This window comes from Merops nubicus, unplaced genomic scaffold (genome assembly GCF_000691845.1).
Source record: "Merops nubicus isolate BGI_N331 unplaced genomic scaffold, ASM69184v1 scaffold25887, whole genome shotgun sequence".
NCBI lineage: Eukaryota > Metazoa > Chordata > Aves > Coraciiformes > Meropidae > Merops > Merops nubicus.
Window position 1 is genome coordinate 1 of NW_008620363.1, and position 10,945 is coordinate 10,945.

At 37.1% G+C, this 10,945-nt stretch overlaps 1 protein-coding gene across 1 annotated transcript in view; it reads right to left on the reverse strand.

Annotated features, from left to right (window-relative positions):
* Window positions 1–1,645: 1,645 nt before the first annotated feature.
* Window positions 1,646–10,945, reverse strand: part of LOC103776580 (early endosome antigen 1-like) — a gene marked incomplete at its 3' end in the record, with an annotated part of 43,689 nt that continues 34,389 nt past the window's right edge. Inside the window, exons 12-17 of the mRNA XM_008944094.1 lie at window positions 6,825–6,974; window positions 5,695–5,814; window positions 5,263–5,466; window positions 4,467–4,667; window positions 2,953–3,066; window positions 1,646–1,801 (exon numbers count right to left, since the gene is read on the reverse strand). Of these exons, the coding sequence (XP_008942342.1) occupies window positions 1,646–1,801; window positions 2,953–3,066; window positions 4,467–4,667; window positions 5,263–5,466; window positions 5,695–5,814; window positions 6,825–6,974 (945 nt within the window). The remainder of the gene's footprint in view (window positions 1,802–2,952; window positions 3,067–4,466; window positions 4,668–5,262; window positions 5,467–5,694; window positions 5,815–6,824; window positions 6,975–10,945) is intronic.

The window sequence follows — 10,945 nt, forward strand, 5'->3', positions numbered from 1 at the left end:
TAAAGGATTCTATGATTCTATAAAAAGCAGAAATCGTTGAAGAACCTATTCAAAACACCTACACAAAAAAAGGCCACACACAGTGCTCGGCTCTGGGGCCAGGTTCTCAGCCACCACCAAGCAGTTTCATCAGCTTCAAATGACTACTGATTTACATATTCCAAGAACTCTGCTGCTCTTGATAACAAAAGCAAAGACAGAAATTACAGCTGTAAATCCTACCCTTACCTGGTAGAGTTTTTTTTGTTTTGTTTTAAGAAGGTACTTGTTCATTTACACAGAGTATAAAGATTGCAGGAATCTTCAGCAAAGAGGCACTGCTTAGAATCTTCAATACAGTGGCTGTTTTAAAGTCACTTCTGCTTTAATGCAGTGGCCATGAAAAAAAATGGCCAAATTTCTCGGAGAAAATTCCTGAGGGTTTGTTTTTTGGTTTTGGTTTTGTTTGTTTTCTTGGGTTTTTTTAATATCATGCATTCAACTGGAATAATCCTGAAGAACAATGATGACACCAATTTACACAGAAATGCATTTCTGTTGGCAGCATCAAGAACCCTGCTCAGCTTTACACTTCAGCTACCAGGAACCTTGTAAATTCTTGTGCAAGCAGGCACTGTATTCCTCCCAAGCATTTGTGTCTGTTGGTTACACATGAAAATTCAGCAAAAGGATGAAAAAACTACAAATGATAGCAGGGAGAAAAATAACAGTGTGCTGAAGAAGAGAGATATGAAGCACAAAATTATTACACTAAATGTAAATATACGACTGCTTCAGTTTTTAATAGCATTGGATATAGAATTTCATACGGGGAAAACAACTTAATTTCTCTCCTAAAAACTACATAAGCTAAGAAAAAACATGTCACTCAGTCTTGAGTATAAAGACTGCTAATCTCCCTCAAAACAGACAACACCACAAAAATAATTCTACATGGCTCTGAAGATCCTTGTACCACATGGTTTTACATATTGTGAATTTTGACCATCAAGATTGCTCAGCAAATATTGAACAAAAGTTAAAGCCAAAATTTAAAAGCTTTCATGCATTAGGACTAATTCATATCCTTAACTGAAAACATTAGTGTCTAAAACCACCAACACCTCCACCAGAATTGTGTGCACTTTAAGAGAAAAAATTATTCCAGAAATGGAATGCAAAACTCAAGATCAAGTTAGAGGAAAAATCTTGCTAAAAAAGCCTCTGCAGGAGCCTACTGAAAGGCTTTAAAAATAAATTAAACCAGACAGGTAGTGTTAACTTGGACTAACCAATCCAGCACGTACTCCCAGCTACCACTTGTAAAGTGTATAAGGTTGACCTTGAAGACTCTAATTTCAGGAAGCATTCACACTCCCTCTTCTAACACCTTCCCAGTAGCACAGAGGTTAGCAGAAGCACATGTACAGGAAAATGACAGTACAGTGGCAATGTCCCAAGCTAATCTTCTCAGTGTGATATGCTAACATAGAAGAGGAGAATAGGATTAAAGGTTGGATCAGGAAACACTACTGAAAATGAAAGCCTACACAAGTGGGATTGATACAATCCTTACCCCAGAATTTGACCACAGCCTTTATCATATGATACCAAACAGCAGAGAACATTAGTTTCTGTGAGCTCAGGTACTGTGTTCAATACAAACCTTAAGCTGTCCCTGTAGCTCTTCAGTTTTCTGTTCTAAATAAAGATGTTTCTCTTTGTACTCTTTAAGATTGACTTCCAGCTGAGCACAGTATTCCTGCTTGTCATTCAGCTTAGCTGTAGCCTGATCCAACTGAACGCTGACCTTGTTTAACTCCTGAGGTAAAATAAAAACACAAGGGGGGGTTAGTTTTTAACTAACTCCCAAAAATGACTAATGTCATGTATGCTTTAAATGTTCTAACATGTCCAAACTAAAATGTAAATTAATGTTTCTTTTTATTCTGAAGGGCAGGAAATTGAGAGAGGCAAACGCAAACAGATGTACAAATTCTCTCTGTTAAACTGACAAATAATAATGGCACTAGATCCTGCAGTTTGGACAACAGTAACTAGAAAGTAACACTACAAAACCTTGGCAAAAATTTCTGCTGTCCTCATGAAATCAAGCATTGTTGAAGAAAGCCAGTACCATGGAAACAGTCAGTTCTCCACATACCAGAGATATTTCAAACTATTTGGTTCAACACAAAGCAACCCAGTTTCCACAAGAGACATGAACACATTCATGTAGTTACTACCACTATGATGACAGCTACATCACTGCTCACTGCACTCCAGCCAAGCTGATGTATTTCATTATTAATTATTTAATAGTTGGAAAAAAAATGGTCTTCTAGCTGCTGTGAGGAGACAGGTAGGGTGCAGAGCAGCAAGGTTTATAGCAATTAATTACATTCTTATGCTGAAATATGGTGCTATGTTAGCATCTGCTGGATGTTTCCATGAAGATCACAATAGCACTGATTCTAACAATGTTAATATTTGATTCAGCAGCTGGTGGAGAGCTTCACTAGCATTAGCACATGGTAAAACATGCCATTTTAACATCAGTCTTTAGGTTTTTTTTGTGACAGTTGGCACACAGATAATAATTGCTGAATATAGAAGTCTGATTCTGAATTTATCTGAATCTGCAGTAAGAATTAAGATTACTTGTACCCAGTACATCCTGCAATCTTTTTTTCATAACATACACGTGAAAACTGAATTATACCCTAATAGGACAGCTTAGACTGGACCATAATCCTACAGTGAAGAGTGGATTTCTTAGTAAATTCTTCATACTAAAAAATACATCTGGTCCATATTACAGCAAAAAGAAATGAATACATATCACTTGGTTAAAATATTCTAAATGATGATTTCCAAATGCATATTCATATGTTTCTTTAGCTTGTAAAAAGACTATTGTTATGTTTATAAGTAATTTTTAGGTAAAATTTATGTTTGTATGTTACTTATAACCTGTTGCTTATCTTGCAATGTATGCTGAGCAGTGTCCAGATGATTCTGAAGATCCGCTCTTTGAGCAGCTTTTGATGCTTCTGCTGAAAGCAGCAATTCAGTCTTTGCTTTTACCTGAAAGGCAAGTTGTATTTCACTAGAACATCTATTTTTCCATAGCTCATTTTCAATTTTTTTTATATTTATCAGTATGCTTAGTAGCAAAATCAGCAGTTTTCATGTGCTACTTAAAAAAAAAAAAATGAAGAAAGATATAAGATATTAAAAGTTTAGAAAATATCAGGATTTTAAGCAACAGTTAAGTCTTACTTTGAGCTAAAGAAAACAGAAAAAAAAACACCACCAGTCTCACTCATCTTGTATTCCAGGAATATATTTTAACTTACAAAAAGATAGACTTCCATTCACATTGTGTGCACATTCACAAACACGTGTACCTCAATAAGCTCAGATTACAGTCACAGTTGTGGGTCTCCAAAATTTTTAAAAGCTAGGAGAGTAAGAAATAACAAAAATATGCTTCCACATGAGTACCATCTTTCTCTGTTCTATCTGTCTGTCAAGGAGCAACCCCCCTTGCTCCCAAAATACCCAGTAAGTAAAATTTAGAAGGTAGGTATGAGTGGTGTTGGTGCAGAGAGGCAATACTCGGGGTCACCTGCTATTGTGCTTTACTATTTTTATCCCTAGCAGACATGCTAATGTCTCAGTGAAATAACAGGCTAGGTATTGTAGCAAAGCCCAGTAAAAACATCACAAAGCTATATCAGAACAAGTTCCCAGACCTGCTTGAAAACTGAGTATCACTAATTCTGAAGATACTACAGTGAATTAATGCAAGAACAACAGTACTAGCTGCTCCAAACCTACTGATGCAAGAACTTAATACTTGCCAAACTTCTGATCAAATGTTATTCTTTCTTTGGGACAGCTGAACATAATAAGCAGCTTCTAGCTTAAGCAGTACTTAACAGTAGGAGAGCCAACATCAAGTCCATACTGGGGAACTTTCTTGTTTAGTAAATTAAAATGGCAACAAGGTGGCCCACAGCTTTTGGGTTTGACAAAATATAACAGCATAGGAAATTTCTAGGCGACAAGATCTTAGTGACTTAACAGACTTTCACTCCGTTGCACAGAATCCAGGACGGGTAAGTGAAGGGTTTAGGATAACAAATCATTACAGACAGCACAAGAGACGCTCGAGGATGGATTTTCCCAACTCAATTATGAACTCTGGGGCTTTTTCAATTTAGACAAAACAAGAAAAAAAAAGAAAAAAAAAAGGCAAACCAACAAAACAAATCTAGACAAAACCAACAACAACAAAATGAACACTTGCCATCTATTGCTATTCTGCACCCACTTACATGTTTTATCTGCCTTACTCTACTTCAGTCATCTGTTGGTAGAAACATGCAATTTTTACCCAAGTTGCTTTGTATGTTCTCTGGAGAGAATACAGAAAGCACAAGCAGGATTCATCATCATCAGACAGTATAGAGTTCCATTACCTGTACATCAAGTTGAGAAACTTTCTCTTTACTTTCATTTAGCTGGCTAGTCAGTTCAGTGATGTTTGCTTCCAGGGAAAGGACACGGTCTTGAGCAGCTCTTAGATGTGCCTTTTGCTCCTGCACTTGCTCATGCAAATTCTCTTGGGCTTGTTTATGACTTTCTGATTGATTCTTCAGCTTCTCTGTCAGCTGAGTTACCTGCAATGAAAAAAAAAGAGGCAAGGAGAAAAGAAGGCTGTAACAGCATGTCCAAGGAAGTCATAAATCTTTTGAATGTTGGCATGTCTTATCATGGCTTTGGAGATCCACCGCTATCCCATTTCTTCTTCTGAACTATTACAGTAAGTCTATTTTGTACACAATATTAGACTTTAAATACATTACCAGCTGAAAGTGGAAGCAAAAGGGAATTGTCAATCTGGCCTTACTGTAACAAACCCCAAATACTAAGGAGACAACAGATACAGGCTAAACTGAATTTTACTGTTGATAGCAGGAATTAAACCTCTTTTGAAAATGACAGAAACTTAAGTGTATATGTATCCATAAGTTATTTGTAAGCATGTATTACTAGCATATGTACATGGGAAACATCTAGGAATTCCTTCCCCTATGCTGAAAGCACAGAAGTCGCCAAAACACAAGTCCTGTGAAATTTACAGTAAGATCTTTAAAGCAAGTATCAAAAACCCAGCAAAGTACAGAAAAGTGTCAGACCTGATGAGACAGGAAAAAATGAAACAAGATTCAGTAATGAGAATGACAGAAAAGAATCCAGTCTCCGAGTTCTTACCTGTATTTGCAACGCATGGTTTTTCTCTTGTAGCTGGTTAAGAACTGCAGTTTCCCCTTCACCAGCCTGAATTTTTGCATACAAGTCCTCTCTTTCCTTTTCTAGCAGAGAGATATTTTCCTTGCTTTTTTGGAGCAAAGCCTCGAGATTTTGAATTTTTTGGTCCTTATCTCCAATTTGTCGTAGTACTTGCTCCAAATCATTCTAAAAAATCACATAATAGCTTCCTTAATTATAAGGACCCTAGAATTTATTCCTAATGCATAAAATGTCGGATAAATTTAATAAACACTTTCTGTATATTCTGTTCTACATTTACAAGTTAATTTATTAAAACTAGTGTAAGTCACGTAAGTTACTTGTACAGAGAAAACATATTTAAAATAACGAAATCCTGAAATACACTTTTACAAGGATACATAACTATGTTACCTGAGCTTCTCGTAGTTTTGATGTAGTATTTTGCTGAAGTGTCTGCTGTTCCTGGTGCTGCTGTTTTGCCTTATCTAATTGATGTTGCAGTTCTGTGGAATTTGCTGCTTTTTCCTTCAGCTGAAAAAAATCCAACCGAACAAACCAGACTAATGAGAAAACAAGCACAACTCAGTATGCCAACACTGCTCCATGTTCATTCTAACACTAAAAGATTTTAGTCTAAACATGAATGTTTGAAAACTGGTATAAAAATAAACGTGTGTAATGCCAGTTAAAAAAAAATCAAAAACTTATCAAAGCATTCATTATTATTAATAGGCGAGATTCTATATCACACACGAGAACTGTAAAACAACTATGAGATATATATGGATTTTAGCTCTCAAAAATCTAAACGCTAACAGATTTTTAGTATGCTTTTTTCCAAAAGCTGTTAAGCTGTAACATGACTGATAATAGATACCTGTAAAACAATGTTATTTTTACTATTATTAGCAGTTTTAGTAGCAACTTCGGTTTAGCAGTCTCTCCACTTCTGTACTGGGTCGAGGCTTTGCAAATTAGCTACAGAAAAGCTTTGAAGCTTTGACAACATACCACTCAGATATTTGGCCAGTCCCCATACAGGCAGCAGAAAATCAGCAACAAATATAAGATGCTCATTAAAACAAATAAAAATTAATAAAATGAGTGTTTTCTGCCCATCCACCCCACACAGGTTATTAACTATCAATGACTCGCTGTGTCACGCTCACTTTTTCTTCATGTAGGGCTTTATCTCACAAAAATATCTACACACAGCACTTTACTCATATGGGCTCAGGTGCGCTTACGTCTCTCCTTCACAAGATCCTCAGACAAAGCTCCTAAGTGCACAATGCACATCTTTTGTTCATCTGTAAAGCATCATGAACATACATGCATCCAACAAGTATTTAGTTTACCAAAAAAAAAGGTAAGACAAGTGGCATTTAGGCAGATTTTGACAATTTTACCGTAAGATTTTAACAGTATTAGTCAACTGAAATTGCCATAAGGACAAACTTCATACTGCAACGTCACCACACGTGTATATACAGGCTGCTATCAGAACCAGAACAAACTAGAGTTTGCGTCAGAACCCCTACCTGCTCTTCAGCACGAGACAGTTTTAACTGCAGATCAGCCACCTGCTGCTCTTTGTCCATCAGTTTCTCACTAGACAGCTGCCTCTGCTCCTTGAGCCGCCCGTGTGCTTCCCCAAGCTGCCGCTCCGTTTCTAGAAGTTTACTGTGCAACTGAAAAAAACCAAGGAATCCTTTCTTTTTTTAGTAATTCTTTAGCCAACAGTTCTGGATTTCAGACTCACTTTGTGGTATGTTTACCACAAGTTTTCATAACCCAGAGTAAGACAATGACATGAGCTCCTGAAGTTATGTATGTACCTCATACACCTCTGAAACACACATCATGTTAAAGAACACCAACTGCACAAGGACAAACAAATATTCAAAAAAGTAGTTGGAGAGACTCAGAAACATCCTTATTTTTCTACAGAAGCCCTTCAATATGAGTTGCAGAGATTTAACAGAAACACAAAGAAGGCAATCCTTCAAAGGCATAAGGACTATCATGTAAAACTGTGATGCTCAGAGGAAGATGAGAACCTGACACAGTGCACACCCTCACTCCTGGTCCAGGGGCTGAAGCACCATGCCTTTACCTGCTCTGTTGATTTCCACCATACTGTTCTGCATTGCTAGACTAGCAAGAGTGAAATTTTCAGCTTGAGCTGGCTACATCAGTGGCACTCATTGTCTGCAGAGAAGAGATACACGAACCTTCAACGTAGGATGCACAGTAACTTTGGCTGCTTATAGGCAAGCCAGCAGCAGAGAGTAAGCTGGGGGAAGCACTCTTCCAGCCAGACATAAGCCTGGCTGATAATTGTTTCAGTCATCAAATGCAGTACTACACCACCTTCAAAGTGCAAGGATGGCCTTTTACTGTTACAGAAAGCTTCCTCCTCCATGAAATCAGCTGTTCGTCTATTTGAAACTGTCACTACAGGTCCTTGGCTACCTCCTGCCTACTTTTACATAACCATATTCACAGATACATAAATGAACTTTTAACTCAATGCAAAACCAGAGAATCGATCAGGCCTCACAGCACAGCAAGAACTTTCTACAGGTATCAGAATGAATGAAGTTTGTTTCTCTGTGAATTTATGTCCAAGACCCTTGAACCATTCACCTTTTAACTACAGGTCCTCCCTTCAATATCCCTAAACCTTTCTCACGCTTTCCAACTCCTTCCAATATCTAGGCAAAAGGCAGCACAATCTTGTTGCTACCACTTGTTGACCAGCTGGCTGCCTAGTGGGACAGAAAAAGGAACAGTGGTTTTGATAACATCAGATCTTCCCCCAGGCATTGGGGGGGTGAGCATGGACATAAGGCTTTACCCAGCCACCCAATTCCACAAGAATTTAATAAGGAAGAACCCAACGCTGACAAACTTTGTGTGATCTGTGAAATCTGGCAGAAGTTATCAAACAGTGTAAAAACTACAGGGGATGGAGACAGGGAAACAAATGTGTCTATGCCTTATTTTTGTAAGAAACCAAGCTAAATTATTTGTTAGTGTCCGCAGTGACAGAAACTGTGAATGAAAAGCTGTTTAGTATGTGACCAAGATGCTGACTGCTAACTGTGACTGCACACTTAAGAGACATAGGAGAAGAGAGGACAGGGTGAGGAAAGAGACCATAATCCCTCCTTCGCTAATCAAGTACATTTGTCTTTTTCCACAGTAATCACTAAATTATTAATACTTCCTCCTCACTAAGAATATGAACAAGAGCTGGAGGAAAAAAAAGCTAATGAAGAAAGGGTGCAACAAGATAACTATTATAACTGTGGCTATGTCAATACTGACAGACTATTCAGAAAGGGGGAAATCAGCAAACATTTTACAAAAGCCACCTTTATTATAGGCACAGTTAAGTATTTTTGAAAGATATTAAGATTGACTTTAAGTAAACAGAAACACAAAGTCCGGGATTAACTTATATTATAGAATAAAAAAAAAAATTAAAAATTAGACTTTCAATGATATAATCAAGTAGATTCACATTTTCTCAACAACAGTACTTATTAGCAAATAGCATTTCCAGACTGAAGGAGCCCATAATTTGTTGTCTAACCCTCCTCCTACTGTTGTGCTGAACCAACATTATCATTGAAGTTTCCTTATATTGTGAAGAGCACTTCCTTCACATCATCCAAATTCAAAATACACAAACTTAACCAGACATGCACCTATTCAAATGAATTTTGAGAAGATGGCAAAAACTCTTTGAAAATGTGGTTTGACTAAACAAATACTTTCATAAGCAGCTTTCATTGTGTCAACGCAAGACATTGGACTACATGCATAAAAAGATAATTCCATTAAAGTATTAAGTGAACAAATGTGAGAAATTTGTCTTTTCATGACAATAGTAACTGAACTCTTGTTTGGAGGGAGAGAGAGGAAGAGACGTTTTTGCTTGGCTTTAATTTTATTTTAAGCCATGTTTGAAGGGCTTGTTTTCCTCCACTATTCCTTCACAACCCAGTTCTAAAACATATTCTGAGATCCAGTAGCACATTCAGGTTTTCTTGCTTAGGCTGTCTTCCTTCCCAATGGCATCACCAGAAAATGTGCAATGTGTCCATTTCCTTTCACAGGAACCTATTCGGCAATGCTTTATGCATATTGCTCCTCCTCCACTTTCCCAACCCAAAAATTTTTCCTGAAAATGCCCTCTCAGGCCAATGCCAGATTTCAGCTCAAACTCTTGTCTGTGCTTCTGAAGCTTGCTAACATGTTGCCCAGGCAGACTGAGGCAGTTTTACCAACTGAGGATTCCTAAGCAGATAACTAACATAATTCTCTTCCCTCCCTCTGATAGAAGACTGATGGGAGGACAGTTTTTCTGCAGCTGTAATACATACACAAATTAAGCTTTGCCCAGCCACATTTTTCCAGGATAAAGTATACACACACAGCTTGCAACTTAATCTATTTCAGAGTTGTCAAAGGGTTGAAAATGGTTAAATACTCACTTTAAAATTATAACGCTTTAGCAAGAGATTAAAATTAAGTATGTCATACTAATAAAAAAAAATATTTTTTCCACTTTAGGACTGGACTATTCCTGATGTGCAGATATTTCTCCAGTCTAACACATTACTCCTCAAGACATTAGATAAAACCGAGTTCAGCCAGCCTCAAATTTCAGTATACTCAATGTTACATGAAAGTCCCACTTCTGTAACTCCTTGTGCTCTGCAGAACGATATGTAAACAGTGGGGAGATGTATGCTTCAGGTGTTCTCATGTCTATCAGCAACACAGAAAGAAGGTGTTTGAGGAGGGACACAAAGGAAGCAATACTAGGACTTTAAATTATCCCTGCTTTTCACACTAAGTATTCCCTATTCAATTTTAAAGCAAATCGGGCATTGTTCAATTCTAATGTACAGTGAAGATTCACTTTTCTCAAACTTTTTATAGAGTAGTAAAATTACTAATATAAGTGAAACTACTTCTGATATTCTACCTGAATTTGTTTTTCTTATAACCTGAATTCATTATAGCTTCAGCTACCTTACTGAACCAGAACAAATAAACTTGCTGACTTCTTAGCATTTCTCTATTACCATATTTGTCATGGAAACCATATTCTGGATTGCTCTCTCTTTTGACAATACTTCACTTATTTCAGGGAATGCATCAAAAAAAAAGGGGAGGGTAAAAACTGTATGATGAAAGAAGCGTTCATTTAACACTCTAAAAGAGTGGACAAGAAAAGTCTGTCTTAGATGAGCTAAAGCCTCTTTTATTCACGTACAAAAAAGCCAAATCCAAACATGACAAATAAGCTACAAAGTTTATGCTCATTCAGTTTTAATCTTCAAAACTCCAATTATAAAGACAGTTTTAAGATGAGTTCCAGATAGAACAGAATAAGTTAGATATTTCCCTTCCAAAAAGAGCTGAATTATACTATAGATACACAAATCAGCCTTCCCAGAAATTAAAATGTGGATACATGGTTGTAACTGTAGGTCTTGCTGAGTTTGATTGTGACACAGTGGCTACAACTACTCTTATTTGCCCCTGACAAGAGTTTGGAACCACGAATACCAAAGAATTTCTCCACCCTTATCATAGTCTCTTCTTTTTGCCTGTTCTATTCTTTACTTCTCTAAGGGAAAGA